The 20,686-nt window shown below is 40.0% G+C and overlaps 1 protein-coding gene and 1 non-coding gene across 2 annotated transcripts in view; one reads left to right on the top strand and one right to left on the bottom strand.

The window, feature by feature from the left end:
• Positions 1–1,000: 1,000 nt before the first annotated feature.
• The window catches only part of CCDC170 (coiled-coil domain containing 170), a 101,710-nt gene continuing 82,024 nt past the window's right edge, over positions 1,001–20,686 (bottom strand). The window contains exons 12-13 of the mRNA XM_012452235.2: positions 3,877–4,113; positions 1,001–1,635 (exon numbers count right to left, since the gene is read on the bottom strand). Of these exons, the coding sequence (XP_012307658.2) occupies positions 1,435–1,635; positions 3,877–4,113 (438 nt within the window). The 3' untranslated portion in view covers positions 1,001–1,434. The remainder of the gene's footprint in view (positions 1,636–3,876; positions 4,114–20,686) is intronic.
• Positions 3,671–3,773, top strand: LOC135268540 (U6 spliceosomal RNA). The gene has a single exon (XR_010336850.1). It is a non-coding gene; the product is annotated as a U6 spliceosomal RNA (small nuclear RNA).

Here is a 20,686-nt window from a genome sequence, read left to right on the forward strand (position 1 = left end):
GTTGTATATTTTTCATTTTCTCCTAATGTTTGGGTGCACCAGATCTATTTTTTCCCTTTCCTTTAATTTCATGCTAGAGCTTCTTTTAAGGACAGTAAAAGAAATACATCTTATATAATAGAAATAAGATAAATTGTCCAAAAGAGTACCACATTTTTCTCAGTGAAGTTAGAAATAGGATTCCCTGAAAAATATTTTTAAAATAGAAATTTAAACTGAAAACAGAAGTGACATGAATTCATAATAAAATCCTGATCTTGAAAAGGTACCACTGCTGTGGGTGCATTGGATATATTGGTGAATGACTGTATAGGATTTCTTCATCTTATGGGGTTGGGCTCACATTAAAGCTTTCCATTTTAAAGGACTGAGATCAGCCTTGCTAAAACATTAACAATTACCACCAGCCAGCTGGTAGCAACATTTGCAAAAGGCAAGTTTCTTACGGGACCTGAGACCTATGTATATTTTATCCAAATGAATTGAGTGGATTGCTTTTTGAAGAAATCATATAGCTTACACTTATAAACCTGTCACTTTTGGACATTAATTTTTTTTTTTTTGAGATGTAGTATTAATCTGTCACCCAGGCTGGAATGCAGTGGCACAATTTTGGCTCACTGCAACCTCCACCTCCGAGGTTCAAGCAGTTCTCCTGCCTCAGCCTCCCGAGTAGCTGGGATTACGTGCATGCCATCATGCCCAGCTAATTTTTGTAGTTTTAGTAGAGATGGGGTCTCACCATGTTGGCCAGGTTGGTCTCAAACTCCTGACCTCAAATGATATGCCCGCCTCGGCCTCCCAAACTGCTGGGATTGCAGGCATAACCCAACATGCCCAGCCGGGACCGGACATTAACTCTTGATGACAGGGGTATTTTCCTTTCAATATGCAAACAATTCCCACCAGCATCCTAGAGATTCAGGAGAAACCGAGTCCGTGTAGCAGAGAAGGAATGGCCTTTGAGGCATTCCATGGCCTTTGAGTTGTCCATCCTGGTTTCACCAGTACCCAACTACAACCTTGGATAGGTAACTCCATGTCTGAGCCCCAGAAAGGTTGTAAAATAAAATACTTGTCACAGCTTTTCTACATGGTTATTACAAGAACAAAATTGGCTAGTAAAGCCCCTGACTTAAAATAGATACCCCACAATGTTAATTCCCTACTCTCATTTCCCAATCTAACTCATGCAATCTGGTGGAATTCTTCTGGGTCCTAAAATGCTGGTAAATGAAATAACAGGTGTTTTTAATGCAGAACGTTTATCTAAGGCTAACACCTTTGAGATCCTTTTTGTGAGTGATGCTTTCTCACTACTCATCAAAGCATACAATATTCACAAACTAATCAAATCTCAGAGACATGACGAATTTGTGAAATTGGGAATTGTACCCCATGTCTTTTGGCCACTTCTCTCAAGAGATACAGTGTTCAATGAAGAAGCTGTAAATGGCCTTGTGGGTGCCTATCTTGCCTGGTAGTCACGTCTTTGAGGCAGGCACAGGTAACAAACCAATGCCGATGTGAGTGAATCAGTCTTTCAAGACACTTGATGATTTCATAGTCAGGAAGAGCGAGCCTGGTCACGTTCAAGCCTAGCATCTGGGACACCACCTCCCTGAAGTCTGCCAGCTGCAATATCAAACAGAAACTCATTAACTGGGAAAACAAAACATATCAACTACTGCTGAGCCAAATGCAACAAACAGACAAAAAAACCTGTAGAAAACCCAGGTTTGCATGAGGTAGGGAAATTATCTACCTTCTTCATAGTTCTCTCACTTATAAAATACCAGATTCCAGATAAGTCCCATCAACTGCCAACCTTCAGAGATTTCACAACCACTTTTCTGATAAGCCAACTGATGTGGTATTGGCTACTGAGTCAAGAATCCCAGTTAAGTAACCATGAATGAGACCCTGACCTCACTAAGATTTCGTTTTCCCGACTCCAGGGTGGGATTAGCCATACACCTAGCTCAGAAGGCTGTTCTGAAATTCAGATCGAATGAAATGGTGACTGTGTGTGTGCTCTGCAAACTAGGAAGAGCTAAGCAAATGTTGGTGGGGTTGTGTCAAAGGATGGTAAACATGCTTTGGGATTTTAGCTGGCTGATAACCTCTTAAACTGAAAAAAAAACAAAAAGAACAAATAGCAAGAAAGTATATGCTAATGAAAACAGGAGGACTTCTGAATTACTATCAAGTCATATCACACAGATTGCCACTTCACAAGCCATTCCATGGGACTGCTCTGGGACTTCCATTTGTCCCTTGAAGAAAGAAAAGTGGGGGGCTGGGAACAATGGTTGAAATATGCCTCATACCCCTTCAAATTCTCATAGGCTGGTTTCTGTGGTTCTAGGTTAATGCAAAATCAGGTAAATCAGGGCATCTGGCCAACACCTCATTAAAGGCACCCTTCATTTTAGAAAAGGGTTGCTCCGGCATCCAAGAGAATGCCACCCAAACAGTCCCACCCCAGGATCATTGGCTCTGCAACCTCCTTCTCTTGCAGAGCCCAATTTGGGAATGGTGACATTTTCTCCAGATGTTATGGTTTGAATTTTATGACCCCTCAAAATTCTTATGTTGAAATCTAATGACCAATGTGAAGATATTAGGAGGTGGGGCCTTTGGTGGGTGATTAGGTCATGAGGGTGGAGCCCTCATGAATAAGATTAGCACCTTTATAAAAGAAGCCCCGGAAAGCCACCTTGCTCTTTCTACCACATGAGGACACAGTGAGAAGGGACCAGCTCTGAACCAGGAAGCTGTGCTCACCAGACACCTTGATCTTGGACTTCTCAGCCTCCAGAACTGTGAGAAAGAGATTTCTATTATTTATAAGCCACCCAGTAGATGGTACTTTGTTATAGCAGCCTGAAAGGACTAAGACACCAACCTAGTCTCCCTGATGAAAAAGTAAAGTTTCTCTCAGACTTCCACCCTTTCCAATGTGACCAAAGCTTTCAATTCCAAAGTGGTTTCCTTTCTGAGAACGTTCATTGTGTCATTTGGCTTTCCCTACCTCGGCCTGACACATGAACCAAAACAGAGGCAGCCAAAGTGGGGGAAAAAAAATCCTAGGATCAGAGTCCATTCTATGCCCTTTTGAGCTTCAAAAGGAGAAAGAGACAAAAGCCAAAAAGCAATGGAGGTCAAGCTGCCCGGTACACATTTCTTTATGCCTGACCTCCTGATGGACTCACTAGATAAAATGCTCCTCCTTGTAGCCAGCAAGCAAATGAGTACTTTTTTATGGCTTACATCTGTGCCTGGTTGGCCATCAAGTCTGGGTGCCACTGTTTGAGATTTGGGGCTGTTTCCTGCAACCGATCTCTGCTGCAGATAAGGCTTCCCTCCTGAGGCCAGGGCCCTGGTTAACGTTAAGAGCTCTGCAATGATTCAAACTTCAGAGGTGATCACTCAACTTAAAAATACCTCCCAAGAACCAGAACCTGTTTTTTCACCAGAACCCTTCCGTTGCTTGAATAAGAATATCTTTTCCTTTCCTGCAGTTTGTGCCATGAAAATGTGAATAATTTTTCCTAGAGGGGTGAATCAGAATGTTTACTTGAATGCCAAAAAGATGCTGGAGGGGAAGGTGGATATGTTGAAAAGATACGAAAGCTTTGTTAATTGCTTTTGAATAAATATGTGAATAGTTCTCACTTTGGGAGCACGTGTTAACATTGGAACATTAGAGAAGATTAGCATGTGCCTCGTGAAAGGATGACACACAAATTCATGAAAACAGTCCATTTTTTAAAATGAATAATTATTAATATCAAGTTCTTGAATTGTCCTGTCATTTCCTAAACAAGAAGAAAATCTTCCTAAATCTGGTTTCATCACCAGATTTAGACCCACCTGCTTTTCTCTCTTTTCTGCCTCTTCCAGAGATTTTTTTAGTGTCTTCATTTCACTGGTTACCACTTCTATCATGTTTCTGGCCCTTTCTTTATTCTCCTTAGCCTCATGTTCTGTGGTATCCAGTTCTGACTTGACAGACATGAGCTTTTTCTCAGCTTTCTCCTTCATCTTCTCCAGCTTTTCTCTGGATTTGTTTAGATCTTCAATGGCTTTAGTCTGTTCCAAAGTTTTAATCTAGGAAGTCAAGAGAATGCTGATAACTACTGTTGTATTAACTTAGGAAAACTTTATAAACATGACAAATCAGAAGTCAATTTGCTTCATACCTTTTTTATGAATAAAGAATGGAATTCATCCCAAACAGTTACAGATCTTGCTAAGCATATGTACTGGACGAACATGTCTTAAGACAGTTATAATACAAACATATTAGAGTTCCCGGCTTGAAAAAAATCAATGAGACGAAACTGTAGACAGCATGATTCTGGGGTCAGATTTTAAAATTAATCCTGCTGGTATGTGCACACACACTCTATGAGCTCCAAAAGCAAAAGCAACTTCAACTTTCTGCCCCAACCAACGGGACTTTGCTGGTATATTAACAATAGGAAGAGCAAAATGTCTCCTCATCTAATGCTGTATCCCTTGAGGATCCCGCCTCAAATTCATCTCAGCAAGTCTTCACAACTGCTGTGAGGAAAACATAGATGGGCGCTTTTTCTGTTAGAAGCATCTTCTAACTTTACCAGTGAGTCTGGGAGGTAAACAGCTGCAACTGTGGGGCGGAGTGATGTCTTCTTCAGAGAAGCTGTCCCAAGATCTTAAAGCCAAAACACACAGTATGCTGGAGTGTGAGGCACATTTTCTGTATTTGCTTATTATTTAAGATTAGGCCAGAGCTGCTTACAAAAAGAATTTAAGGCTGAGTATGGTGGCTCACGACTGTAATACCAGCACTTTGGGAGACTGAGGTGGCCGGATCACCTGAGGTCAGGAGCTCAAGATCAGCCTGGGCAACATGGTGAAACCTCATCTCTACTAAAAAAAAAAAGAAAAGAAAATTACAAAAATTAGCCAGGCATTGTGGCAGGCACCTGTAGTCCCAGCTACTTGGGAGGCTGAGGCAGGAGAATCACTCGAACCTGGTAGGCGGAGGTTGCAGTGAGCCAAGATCATGCCGTTGCATTACAGCCTGGGCCACAGAGCAAGACTCCATATCAGAAAAAAAAAAAAAAAATGAATGAAATTCTGACACATACTACAAGTACAACATGGATGAGCTTTGAAAACATGCTAAATGAAATAAGCCAGACACAAAAGGACTAATTCCACTTATATGAAGTACATAGAATAGGCTAATTCATAGAAATTGTATGTAAAGTAGAAGTTACCAGGGGCTGGGGAAGAAGAGAAATGAGAGTTATTGTCTGATGGGCACAAAGTTTCAGTTTGAGATGATGGAAAAATTCTGGAAGTGGATGGAGATCACGGTTGTACAACATTGTGAATATACTTAACACCACTGAATCGCACACTTAATAATGGTTAAAATGATATATATTATGTTATTATTTTACCACAATAAAAAAAGGATTTGAAGCAACTTTACACAAACATAAATTGTTTTGACTAATCATTAAATATAATACAAATGAGCTACCATTTAGTATCCACCAGGATGACTAAAATTAAAAAGACAGACAATAACAAGTGTCAGCAAGGATGTGAGGAAACTAGAACTCTCACCCACCACTGGTGGGAATGTAAAATGCTGTGGCTGCTGTGGAAAAGAGCTTGCCAGTTCAAAAAATATTAAATATAGAACTACCATATGACCCAGCAATTCCATTCTTATGCATATGGGCAAGAAAATTGAAAACTTATGCCCACACAAAAATCGTACACAAATGTTCACTGAAGCATTATTCATAATCACCAAAAAGTAGAAACAACCCAAATGCCATCAGCTGATGAATGGAAAAACGAAATGTGGTATAGCCATACAATGGAATATAATTCATCGGTAAAAAAGAATAGAGTACTGCGGCATTCTACCACATGGGTGAACCTTGAAAACACCATGCTAAGGGAAAGAAGCCAATCGCAAAAAAACACATATTCTATTATCCCATTTATATGAAAGATCCAGAAAAGGCCGATGGCTAGTGGGAGAGCAGCATGGGGAGCCACCACTTATGGGTACAGGGTTTCTCTTAGAGGTGATGAAAATGTTCTGAAATAAAAGCCTATGCTAACTAGGCTGCAGGAAAGCCTTCTTGAAGAAACCTAGAATCATGCCAGAGGGAACTGTGAGAAGGCATTGGTGTTGTGCAGCAGTGAATGAGAGAGAAAGAGGGATGAGAATGTTACTGCCCCGGATGAATGAAATATCTTTGTATTTTTTTACTGATGATAATAAAACTGGCAACTCCCATTTAGTTGCTGAACTCCTGATTATGTATTGCTGAAGGGCTTCAGATGACTGTGACTTACACTGATAACATTTGGAGACTACAATCAGAGATTGAAATCTCTCCCTACCGTTGGGCTTAGAGTACATCTTCACTGTGGCTGAGTATCTGAATCATGGCACAAGTAAGCCTGTTCTATATTCTGAAGGCTCTCACTATCCCACTGGACAGTCTGAGGAATGAGAGCAACTGTTGTAAGATTAGGACATGATCTAGAGGAGATGTGACTGCTTGGGATATAGATGTCCAGATAAAGAAAAATCAGATTTATACCATTTTGTGTGACTTCACTAAATTGAGGAATCCTGTGTCAAATACCTGCTGAACTCCTAAACTAGAAACCAGTTTTTACCTACTATAACCCATAGAACTTATTAAGACACAAAGTTTATTTTGCTATCATCTGAATGTTTGTGTCCTCCTAAATTCATATGTTGAAATTCTAACCCCCACAGTGATGATATTCAGAAGTGGGACCTCTGGAAGGTGATTAGGTTATGAAGGCAGAGCCATCATGAATGGGATTAGTGCTGTTATAGAAGAAGCCCCAGAGAGCTGCCTCACCCCTTCCACTATGTGAAAACACAGCCAGAAGGCATCATCTATGAACAAGGAAACATGCTCTCATCAGACATCAAATCTGCTGGCACTTTGATTTTTCACTTCCCAGCCTCTAGAACTGTAAATTTTTGTTGTTTATAAGCCACGCTGTTTGTGGTATTTTGTTATAGTACCCTTAATAGACTAAGACACCTTTCTAGACAGAGAAGAGATCGATGGCAGACATTCTCAGATAGGATTGTAGCTATTGACCTGGCTCCATCCAAAGGAGATGAAATCCTTTGTAAACTGACAGCTTCTATGAAACTTACAATCAAAAAGGCATAAGAACAACTGCTGCAGCTTCAGAGATATGCAGAAAATAAAATGTCAACACCTGGGGAAAAAAATTCTAAGTGAGCAATGGAGCCAATGAAAAATGTTACCAGTAGAGCACGCACCTGAGACAGGGCAATGTCACCCTCTAAGTGCAGGTCTACAGGGGCAGAGCCTTGCAGACCATTTATGGATCCCAAGTTATCAAAACCCTTATTTGATTATAAACTTCATAGTAGATGCCAATATATCAGGGTATTGCCTCCATGTTAATGTCAACATGTGCTGATTGTATTGTGGTCATGTCGAAGAATGCCCTGTTCTTAAGTGATGCATGGGAAAATATTTGGGGGTGAAGTGTCATGATGTTTTCTACTTATTTTCACATGCTTTGGCAAAAATAAAACATCTCTCTCTCTCTCTCCAGGCAAAATATAGTAATCAGTAAAATATTAACAATCTATGTGAAGGGTAAAAGATCCATTACACTATTCCTGCCATTTTCTACAGATAAGAAATTTTTCAAAACAATTGAATATTTTCAAAACAAGAAGTTGGGAAAGGGAATATATTGATCATGGATCCTACTCGTAGAAGGTTTTGAATATATATGTATATGTATTTAAAAGTTACATAAACACACTGCTCAAAATAAAATATTCTGTAGACTATCAAACATTTTACAAAATGGAGACATTAAATTGATTAAATATCAATTTTTAAAACAAAATGATCTCCCTTTAAAACAAAGAGATTCCCTTCACAGACAAACTAACTCTCTGCTACAAAGAAAATATATGGCAAATGGTAAATTGCTGGGATTGGTATGTTGAATTTTAAACTTCGTATTTATAAAAGAAGAGATACATTCAGCCTGTCCGTTCAGATTGGGAAAACATTTACAGTGGGCTATCTACCAAAGGTGACAGAACACAGCTTGGAGGTCTAGAAGCTCATGAATCAAGTCCTAATGAGAAGAATTTGTTGCCAAGAAGCTCTGAAAAATATGAGACTTTATCAGAATCCTCAGGGCTGCCTGAATCTTTGTTCCCAGGAAGCAAGAACAAGTAATGGAGCTCTGAGCCAGGCCACCGGCACAGAACAGGAGCCAACAGGGGTAAAGAAAGCCTCAAACCCAACAGCAGATTCCTGAGAGTGGAGTGGGACTGAGCTGGTTTCTTAATCTTCCTAAGGGAACTGCTCAGACCCAGCTCAGAGTTCAGCAAGAAACTGTGCCCCTAATTTTCATCCAGTGGGACAGAACTGGTCATAAACAAGATTGATGTGCTGTTCAGACTCTAGCAAGGGCAGAGAAGGTTCCAAGTGTGTTTTGCTGTCATAAACACTGTATCTACTGTCTGCTTCCTTAAAAAACAGAATTTTAAAATCCGGTGAACAATTCTCTCATGTTATAAGGGCCAAAGGCCCAGAAAGGGAAGATGATTAAATTTAAAAATGTGATGTGTTGGCTCCCTGAGAGGATCTCCATTCTCCAGCTGGAAGGTTTCAGGACGCTGCATTGAAAACACCACCCAGTAGGAGCCAGGAACTGAGCACAGGCTCTCTGAACGAGATAGGACAGCAAAGTGGGAGAGTCTTTTGAAGGCCCAAATAGATGCTGTGTCCCTCTTTGAAGAGGACACAAAAATTTAACTAAGTAGAAAACATCATCAAGATGGCTGACTAAGGCAACCAACACTCATCTCCACCACAGAGAAGGACCAAAACAACAAATAGATAACCACATCTCACATACAGTGTCTAGGGAGAAACACTGGATTTCAGCAAGCGAGTGGCAAAGACCTTCTGAGATGCGAAAACTCAGGAGGGCAGCATAGAAAGGAGAGCGAAGCAGTCAGCCAGGATCCTCTTGGAGCCAAGAGAGACTTCCCATTGCAGGAAAAAGGTAAGTGGGAGATATTCTCCTGCAGTCCACATGCATACCATAGACCCCTGCAAACTTAGCTACAGGAGAACACAGCCCTTACAGCGCACAAGCCCAGTAGGAGAAGCTGCATGGAGTCTAGGTGACCTCATTATACCCAAAAGGAAATTTATGCTGAGCCAAACGCACTTCCTGAGACCCAAAGTACATACTCCCCAGAGCCTGACAGCCACCTACTCATGGCCTTCTGCCATAACCACTGGCAATCCATGCCCCGCTTCCAGTGGTGGGATCCCCTCATCCCTGCATGTGTCACCCAAGATCCAAGGACCAGCCTGCCAAGCATCTCCATCCCCAGCAAAGCCACATCACAGCCTCCACAACACACCACACTCTAGGCCACTGAAGTACTCACAGATGCTGCTAACATTGATTACAGCTAAAGAAATCATACAGAGACTACACAACTGTACCCTCCCAGAACCAAAGCCAAAAAACCCTACCTAATCAACAATATAGGCCATATCTACAGGAAAAAGTCTTTCCCTACAAAAGTGGCTCCATAAAATGGGAAGGAGTGCTTGTTTCAACAGATGTATAGATACAAACATAGGGACACAAGACACATGAAAAAAGCAAGTACACCTCTACAAGAACACAATAAATCTTCAGTAACAAATCCCAAAGAAAAGGACCTCTATGAAATGCTTGACAAAGAATTTAAATAATGGTCTTAGGGAAACTCAACAAAATAAAAGAGAACACAGATAGATAATTCAATGAAATAAGAAAAAAATTATGATCTGAATAAGAAAGTCAGCAAAGACATAGATATAAAGAAAACCACAGTTAAATCTTGCAACTGAAGAATTCAATTAATAAAATTAAAAACATTATTGAGAGCTTCAGCAATAGACTAGATCATGCAGAAGAAATAATTTCTAAACCTGAAAACAGGTCTCTTAAAATAACCCAGTCAAAAAAAGAAAAAATAATGAAGAAAGTCTATGTGGCATAGGGACACCATTAAGTGAACAATTTGCATTATTGGATGTTACGGAAGGAAAGGAGAGAGAAACGGCATTAAAAACCTATTTAATGAAATACTAGTTGAAGATGTCCCAAATCTTGTGAGAGATATGGACAGACAGATACAGGAAGCTCAAAGATCCCCAAATAGGTTCTACCCAAAAAGGTCCTCTCGGATACATTATAGTCAAAGACAAAAAGAGAATTCTAAAAACAGCAAAGGAAAATCATAAAGTCACATATAAGTCACATATAATACACTGTTAATCCATCATATTAACAGTGAATTTCTCAAAAGAAACCTTACAGGTTAGGAGATAATGGTATTCAAAGTGAAAAGGAAAAAAATGCCTATCAGCAATACACAAAGTTATTCTTCAAAAAACAAAGAGAAATAAGTTTTTCCCAGACAGCAAAAACTGAGGGAACTCATCACCACTAGACAAGTCCAAGAAGAAATGTTTAAGAGTCCTATACCTAGAAGCAAAAAGATGATGCTTACCAAAATGAGAACACATGAAAGTTAAAATTCACTATTAAAGCAGATACACAAATGGGAAAGAGAAAGGAATCAAATGTTATCACTACAGAAATCACCAAACTGCAAACTGTGAAGATAATCAATAAGAGAGGAAAGAAAGAACAAATGATATATAAAACAACCAGAAAACAATTGCCAAATGAAAGGAGTAAGTCCTCACTTACGAATAACAACCTCGAATGTAAATGGTTTAAATTCCTTAATTAAAAACTATAGCCTGAAAATACGTTTATCTCCAAGGTCAACCCCTGTAGACCCACACTTAGTGGGTGTCATTTTTCTGTCTCAAGTGCCTGCTCTGCTGATGCCATCGCAAACAAACGATAGAATGGCAATAACAAGTTCTTACTTATCAGTAATAATATTGAATGTAAATGGTCTAAGCTCTCCAATTAGTGGCTAAATGGATTTTTTTTTAACTCACACCTGTGAGACACACATAGACTAAATGTGAAGAGTTGGAAAAAGATATTTTAAGCAAACAAAAGCCAAAATCAAGCAAGACTAGCTATACTTATGAAAACAAGCTAAATTTTAAGTAAGAAAAAAACCAAAAACAGTGATTATATAATGATTAAAGGATCAATTCAACAAGAAGATATAACAATTGTAAATATATATGTGTCCAACACACCCAGGTACATAAAGCAAATATTGTTAGAGATAACAAAGAGATAAATTCCATTATAACAATAGTTGAGGACTTCAATACCTCATATTCAGCATTGGACAGATCCTGTAGACAGAAAATCAACAAAGAAGGCTTGGACATAAACTATACTATGGAACAATTTGACCTAATAAACATATACAGAATATTTCATTCAACCACTGCAGAATACATGCTCTTCTCATCAGCACATGGAACATTCTCCAGGATAAACCATACGTTAGACCACAAAACAAGTCTCAACAAATTTTTAAATAGAAATCATGTCAAGTATCTTTTTAGACCACAGTGGACTAAAACTAGAAATCAATCACAAGAGAAACTTTGGAAATTGAACAAATACATGGAAATTAAACAACAGGCACCTGAGTGACCAATGGGGTCAAGGAAGAAATTAAGAAGGAAATCCAAAAAGTTCTTGAAACAAACAAAAATAGAAGCACAACATACTAAAACCCATGAAATACAGCAAAAGCAGTGCTAAGAGAAAAGTTTATAGCAATAAACGCCTACCTCAAAAAGGTAGAAAGATTTTTGGTTTCAAAATGGTGGCATAGGCTGGGAGCAGTGGCTCAGGCTGTAATCCCAGCACCTTGGGAGGCAGAGGTAGGTGGATCACTTGAGGGCAGGAGTTTGAGAACAGCCTGGCCGAAATGCCAAAACCCCATCTCTAATAAAAATACAAAAGTTAGCCAGGCGTGATGGAGCGTACCTGTAATGCCAGCTACTTGGGAAGCTGAGGCAGAAGAATTGCTTGAACCCAGGAGGTGGAGGTTGCAGTGAGGCAAGATTGTGCCACTGCACTCCAGCCTGGGCAACAGAGTGAGAGTCTGTCTCAAAAAAAAAAAAAAAATGGTGGCATAGAAGCAAACTGGTTGCACTGTTCCCCCTGAACCTGGAGATACACAAAAACAAATACATAACATCAAGATTATCACCAGTAATAGCCCAGAACTCAAATATAAGGACGAGACTGTTGCTGGAGCCACAGAGAAGTGAAAAAACTCTAAGCACGGAATAAGAGAATCAGACTTCCATAGCCACGATTCCCCTCCCCACAATCTAACCATCACCACAAGTGCAGAAAACCTCCCCAGACTCATGATTTCTACAATGGAAAAATAAGATCAGGCTAAACAGCCAACTTCCCCAACATCTTAAATTCCATGATAAGAGGTCAGTTCCTGCCTCAACCCACAGAAAGCATCATGAGTGCCTGAAGGGAAAAATATCTCTGAGGACAGTCAGAGACAAACAGGGAGAGAGCTCTTTAACTTGACCAAAGAAAATGCCAAATCAGAATGGCATCTGTTCAGCAGGACCACACTGTAGGAGGTATGTTCCATACATCTCCTGGACATGAACTCTAGCTAGCCTCCCACACTGCCAGAATATCCACTTTGGGACATTTCCCATTTGGAGTAGGCAATGCTCCAACCATTTAATAGAGCTGAGGCAAACACAGGCTTGAGGCATCATCAATCTATACATCAGCAGTATTCTACCATAATAAAGAATGAAATCTTGTTATTCGCAGCAACATGGATGGGTCTAGAGGACATTACGTAAAGTGAAATAAGCCAGGCACAGAAAGAGAAATACCACGTATTCTCACTCATATGCAAAAGCTAAAAAAGTTGAGTGCATAGATGCAGAGAGTAGAATTGTGGTTATTAGAGGCTAGAAAGGATCGGGAAAGGGCAAAGGAAAAGGTTGGTTAATGGATACAGAATTACAGCTGGATAGAAGGAATAAGTTTTAGTGTTCTAAAGTACTATAGGGTGATTCTATTAACAATTCATTGTACATTTGCAAATAACTAGAAGATTTAGAATGTTTCCAACAAAAATAAGTGATAAATATTTGAGATGATGGATACACTAGTTACCTTGATTTGTTCATTACACATTGTATACATTCATCAAAATATCACTCTGTATCCCAAAAATATGTACAGCTATTATGTGTCAACTAAAAATAAAAGAAAGAAAAGGGTGTAACTAAGTAGAAATGTAGCAGAAATCAAAGATGAGTGTTCAGCTTTGGAGTCTGGGCTCACTTCCCCTCCTTCCCCACCACAGGAGCACAGGTTGAAATCAGAGTAATTAGCATTATCTATCACCTCAAAACATTTACCATCTTTTGTGTTGGAAACATTCAAAATCCTCTAGCTATTTGAAGATATACAATAAATTATTGTTAGCTGTAGTCATCCTACAGTGTTATAGAACACTAAAACATACTCATCCTGTCCAGCTGTAATTTTGTAGCCATTAACCAACACACCTTTCTCAGCTCCTACTAAGGACACACCCCTCCACTTCTTCACCATCTGACCCCCAGGAGCATGCCTCTTGCTGGAGACCTGCTTGCTGTACACATTCAGAAGTGAGAAGAGCTAAAAGCAGTCCCAGAAATCCAGTGGATCTACATCATCAGAGCTGAGTGTGAAATGGGAGGTCAGGGGGAAAAAAAATCAGAAAGGCTACACTCATTGGGTTGGAGAAAGTTCTGCAGTGGGGAGGGAATGTGGGGAGGGGCTGTCTTGTGGGGGAGATATAAAGAGAGTTAGAAAGTGAGAGAGAACTTCACAGGTGGCTGAAGAATGTTAATCCCTTTTGGTGTTTCCTTGAAAGAGTGCAATGAAGACAATGAACTTTCCACTAGTTTTTGGTTGTCTGACTGCTGATCTTTGGCCACAGCTCCCTACTAAGGTTGGGCCACATGATACAGGATGATAGCTGATGGCTCTCCACCAAATAGCTATTCTTCCTTTCTTTCTTACTACACAGAATAAAGACTCATTTCTCAGACAGACTTCACTTAGATGAGGTCCAGGGACTAAGCTCTGGCCAATGGAAACATAAGAAGTGTATCATTCCTGGAAAGCAGCACACAGGGTGTCCTTCCACCGTTCCTCCTTCCAGATGACTAGAATGAAGCTGGAGCCCCAGCAGCTAGCTTGGACTAGAAGATGGCATTGAGGACTAAAGCTAGGACATTGAAGCAGAAGGTCGAAAACTGAGGTTGCCAGGGTCTACTTCCATGCTTCTTTCCAGTGAGAAGGGAATAAACGTCTCTCCTCTCTAAGCCACTGATATTATGGGGTGTCTCAATATATGGAGCTGAAACTAATGATAACTGATGCAGACCATGAAGCATCTAGCATGATATGAATTACACAAAGCATTTTCTTCATCCTCTGCCATTCTGCCACATGATTTCAGTACTTACATTTGCATTTGTGTATAAGGCTATGTTTATGCCAATGAATAGTTATCCTGGGCTAATGAGAAAATGATAAAGGCAGAGTTAATACATAAATAATATGTTCATGCAAAGTGAAGGCCAAACTATGTCATGGCATAGGTACAAATAAAGCATTTGCAGTATTAAAATAAAACACATAGTATAATAACTCCTATACCCTTAGGGAAAATAAACTTTAGACATGCCAAACTCAAAAGAACTTCCATCATGAGCAATTGGTACCACACATTCTTATTAATGGCTGCATTAGTCCATTTTCACATGCTCTAAAGAAATACCCGAGACTGGGTAAATTTATAAAGGAAATAAATTTAATTGACTCACAGTGCTGCATCACTGGACAGATCTCAGGAAACTTACAATCATAGTGGAAGGGGAAGTAGGCATGTCTTACATGGCAGCAGGCAAGAGTAAGAGCATGTGAAGGAGGAGCTGTCAAACACTTATAAAAGCATCAGATCTCATGAGAACTCACTATCATGAGAACAGCATGGGGGAAACTGCTCCCACGATCCAGTCACCTCCTTCCCTCAACACTTGGGGATTACAATTGGAGACAATATTTGGGTGGGGACACAGAGCCAAGCCATATCAATGGAGATTTTAGTAAAATCACATTATCCATCACATTGAATTAATATCCCTAATTTTTAAAATTCTACTTTTATCCCTTGTTTTGATTTTTTAACTGATATGGATTTTATAACATTAAGAAATATAATAAGATTAAGAAATGTCTATATAGCTTTAAGTTGGTACGTATGTAAGTAATACTATAATAAATTATTTTAACTCAACATAGGTAGAGGAATGCATGAAATAACATTTTTCTTTCAAAAAGGATTTCTATAATACTTATGTTTGCCTGCCAGATTAAAATTTAATAGTTTATCTGGAAAGGTCTACTTTTTCTTGGTCTAGAATTCAGGAGTAAATTTATAGCATGGGTCTTAAAACAGAAGATGTGTATAACCACAGCATCAAGGTCTTCAATCATGGTTTTGAAGGAGACATAGAAAAAGCTTTCACCCAAATGTTCATAGCAACCTTGTTCAGAATAGCCAAAAGTAGAAACAATCTAAATGCTCATCAAATGCTGAATGGACAATCAAAATGTGATATATCCATACAATGAAAGATTCCTCATCCATAAAAAGGGATTATGATGGTTAATTTTATGTGTCAATTTGACTGGGCAATCAGGCCCAGATATTTGGTCAAATATTTACATGGGTAGACTTTGCATAAAACAGAATGCCCTCCATAATGTGGGTAAGCTTCATCCAGTCAGTTGAAGGCATAAGCAGAACAAGACAGTGATCTTCCCTGAACACAAGGAAAACCTGCCAGCCTTCAGACTTTTACTACAGCATCAGCTCTACCTGGGTCTCCAGTCTGTCAGCCCATCCTGTTGTCTCCATCATTGTGTGAGCCAATTCTTAAAGTAAATCTCTCTAGATTGATAGATAGATAGACAGATAGATAGATGATTGATAGATGATTGATAGATGGATAGATGTAGATATTTATATTAGATATTTATATCTACATATATCTGTCTGTATATACACACAAACACACATACACACACATACACAAACACATACACCTCCTATTGCTTCTGTTTCTCTGGAGGACCCTAATACAGGAATGAAGTACTGATCCATGATACAACATGAGATGAACCTTAAAAATACTAAGTATACTCATGCTAAGTAAAAGAAATGATATAGTTTGGCTGTGTCACCACCTAAATATCATCTTGAATTGTAGCTCCCATAATTTCCATATGTTGTGGGAGGGACCTAGTGGGAGATAATTGAATCATGGAGGTGGACTCCTCATGCTTTTCTCATGACAGTGAATAAGTCTCATGAGATCTGATGGTTTTATAAGGGAAAACCCCTGTCACTTGGCTCTCATTCTCTCTTGCCGCCGCCGTGTAAGACATGCCTTTCACCTTCATGATTGTGAGGCCTCCCCAGCCATGTGGAACTGTAAGTCCATTAAACCTCTTTCTTTTGGAAATTGCCCAGTCTCAGGTATGTCTTTATCAGTAGCAGGAAAACAGACTAATACAAGAAGCCAGAGACAAAGGCCACATATTGTATGATTCCATTTATTTGTAATTTATAGAATGGACAAATTTATAAAGACAGAAAGATTACTGGTTACCAGAGGTTGAAGAAAGGGTAAATGAAGAATGATTGTGGATGGGTGTAGGATTCTGGGGCAGAATGTGGGAGAAGTGATGGAAAGTCCTAGAATTAGATAGTGGTAATGTTTGAACAACCTTGTCAATATACTAAAAACCATTAAATTATATACTTTAAAAAATAAACTTTATGACTTGTAAATATTTCTCATTTAAAAAAATAGAAATATAATTCAAATTATTATTTTATTTGTCCCTAAAAGAGTGGTAAAATTGTTAACTTAATAAGTGTAGTGGGGTGAATAGTGCCTTCCCAAAAGCTGTGTCCACCCACAACCTCAGAATGTGACCTTATTTAGCTAAGGGCTTTTGCAGGTAATGATTAAGGTAAGAGTTTCATGACAAGATAATTTCGAATTAGGATGGGCCCTAACGCCAACAATGGATGTCCTTATAAGAGACAGAAAGGGAGAGACACACAGGGGAGGTGATGTGAAGGGGAGGCAGAGATTGGAATTATGCAGCTATAAACCAATGACTGTTAGTAGTATTGAGTATTAAGCCACCCACTTTGTGGCAATTGGGGGCCCTAAGACATTAATACAGTAAAGCTATTTTTGCTAATGTCTAGAAATATTACTTTACGATAGTGAAATTAATACAGGGACCAGCTTAGCCAATATACAATGGTGGATAGTTACTATCAGTAGTCTGTCTTGGACATTGATATCAGAAGTCTGATATTTTGGATTTGTATCAAATACAAAATAAAAACCTATTCTGTATTTGATATCTCATAAATGCATGAAGTTGGCATTTACTGTGTCATCAAGTTAGCAATAGATCACTATTCTCCACGGGAAGGCAGACTTAACATTCCTTTGACATATGTAGGGGCCTGAGTAATTCTTGAGTCAGTCTAACCAAGTCTCTCCTATGCCTTTCCTATATCTTTATTTATTTATTTTTTTTCTGAGACAGAGTCTCACTCTGTCACCCAGGCTGGAATACAGTGGTACAATCTCCACTCACTGCAACCTCTGCCTCCTGGGTTCAAGCGATTCTCCTGCTTCAGCCTCCCAAATAGCTGGGACTACAGGTGCACACTACCACGCCCAGCTATTTTTGTATTTTTAGTATAGACAGGGTTTCACCATGTTGGCTAGGCTAGTCTCAAACTCCTGACCTCAAGTGATCCACCCACCTCAGCCTCCCAAGGTGCTGGGATTACAGGCATGAGCCACTATGCCCGGCCACCTTTCCTATATCTTATCTGTAAAAGTGTGTGGCTCTGTCTATGCAAAATAAAGCCACCAAGTAAATACACATGCCAACTTTATTTACTTTCCCAACTCTCTTCTTTTCATCCAAGTATCCCAGAAGGGTATTGTGCTGTCTCTGTTTTCATTTCTCTTTCATCCCTGAAATTTAGCTTGTTCTCAAAACCCTCACCCACTACCACCATGATCTGTACATGCCTGAATCACAGATTTTCCAAAGCCAAGTGCAGTGGATACTCCTTCATCATTATCTCACTGCTGCACTTGATACAGTTGACCACAGCCTCATTCTGCTCTCTCCCTGTCTCTCTCTGTTTCTTCTCAGTCCCTTTCCTGACAATGTTATCCTCCAATGACTCCCCAGGATCCAGATGATAAGTCCAAACATCTTAGCTTGACACATAAGGCTCCATGTGATCTGGCCCCTGTCCACTGCTCAGCTTCTTCCACCACCCCCTAACTGCCAGACACTGTCAAGGTGTCATCAGCAGCCAACCAGACCTCCTATTCACCTATTATTGCATTGTCACCCATCCTCATCCTCTACTACAACCAACTGTTGTTTAATCAGAAGCAATGTTGCACCAAATACCATGACAGCACTGGGAAGTAATCTACGTTTATAAAGTCTTGGCAAAGACAGGAGACTGTTTGATTTTTCAGTCTGAGTTTGTGAAACACTGTACACCTCTGAATTAACCACATCCTTGTTACCTGAAACCGTCTCCCTATGGGTAAGAGAAATTCTTCAAAAGTGTTAGATCAGGTCTGCGAATTCTCCTTATTGTTCTCTGAGGCCCAGAGTTTTGTTTCCTTTTCAAAAGTCTGCTTCACACATTGGCTATAATGGTGAGGTTTCTTTTCCTATTTTGTTGAATTACATTCTCCCACTATTAGCTGTCTTACCACTGGTTTTCATTTTTTTTTTCCCCCTTTTCCTCTGGCTTCTTTGGAAGTGTTCAAAGGCCCTTTGTTCTCCCTTACAAAGTAATACTCCTGTATCCTTATAAGCAAGGATGTCAGAGGGGCCTAGGGATGAACACCTGCACATCCTACAATCAGGAGCACCTGGTGCAGTGTCCCAGCCATATTAACTTTAGGATAATCTGCATAGTCCTTTGAATATAAAAAAACAAACTCCCCACCACCATCACTCCAAATGGTTCAAGCAGATGGCATTTGTAACTAACTGCATCTCTTTGGGTTTAAAATTTGTTTTTGTTCATGCAATGCCATCTTTAGGGGATTCTTCTCTCCCTTCTTCTTTCTGAGATGATGACTGAGTGGAGGAAAGTCCTCGTGATATTAGAAGTGATTCAGGCCCTCATGCTGCCCTTGAATCTCTCCTGTATCTATTATTTGACTCATGGAGTTTGTGAGGGTCACTCACCAGAGTCAAGGCCCCATCATTGGTCTTGGCTAATTCAAGGCTTGGCTGTAGCTGCTATTGGGCCATAGCCTAGGTGATTACCCCAGGGCCTTCAATGGAGGGTCACTTTGTCCCTCAGTTGAAGGGAACACCCCCATCTGCTCCTGTAATGAGCTCTCCAGCATGCGTCTTCAGCTGTTGTCCATATCCCTCAGTAGTGAAAATGGAACTCGAGACTCCAGGGAATCAGGGTGCAATCTAGGCCCCCAGATTCATCATCTTTTGCAGCCCTTTCCAGTTAGGGATGGAGAACCTGATGCTATCTTGCCCCATCCCAAATCCCCGCTAACGGTCAGTCTCAAGCTGTAAAGGGACTGTCGAGGGGACTTACCTCTGATACTTCCTCCCCACCCATGGCACTACCTCGCATGCTTTCCCTTGCTTCCCTCTTTCCTTGTATTCAGATATGTCCCCTTGTCTGAGGGGTGACTGTTCTCCCCTTCTCCAGGGAAGCATGCTTCAACTTGGTCATTTCGTCCCAATGGCAGAAGAGCTTCAGCAAGGAAAAGCAAATTACTCAGAAGGGAAAATACAGTAGAAAATATTTTCTAAAACATTGTCCCCATGACACATGTTCAAGGGCTGGCTTCATTGCAAATTCTTTTTCCCTGCATGTCTGTTTCCAGATTCGGAAACCTTCCAAAAAGCAGTTTCAGAGCATTGTCTGCAAAGAGCCAGGATGTTATTGTCCATTATACTTGTGATTTGCACACCTGCTGGGGATGATGTGTGCATATTGTTACATATTATTGCCAGTGACACACATGCATGACACATAAATCTTTTGATCACATTCTTGTAAGTTTTGATTTCTTTTTGTTCTGCCTTTGTTAGAAGTTGAACACCTTGAACCCAAGTAACTATTCTCCCCAGTCTGCTGACATTCTCCACTGGACTTGGTAGTGACATATCCTACAAAGCACAGTATAAATACCCTTGCCTGCCTGGCTCTTCTCAGCCAACAGTTGTGCCTATTTTCTTATTTCTTCCTAAGTGCATTCCAATGTGATAAATCCCGGCATCATCCTTAATAGCAGTCATCAACACTTTGGAGAAATGTGTTTCTTTCCTGGACTTAAAATTTCACCACTTTTTGGCCAGGTGCAGTGGCTCACACCTGTGATCCCAGTACTTTGGAAGGCCGAGGCAGGTGGATCACTTGAGGTCAGAAGTTGGGGACCAGTCTGGCCAACATGGTAAA

This window comes from Aotus nancymaae, unplaced genomic scaffold (assembly GCF_030222135.1).
Source record: "Aotus nancymaae isolate 86718 unplaced genomic scaffold, 86718_ANA_hifiasm-v0.15.2.pri h1tg000040l, whole genome shotgun sequence".
Lineage (NCBI taxonomy): Eukaryota > Metazoa > Chordata > Mammalia > Primates > Aotidae > Aotus > Aotus nancymaae.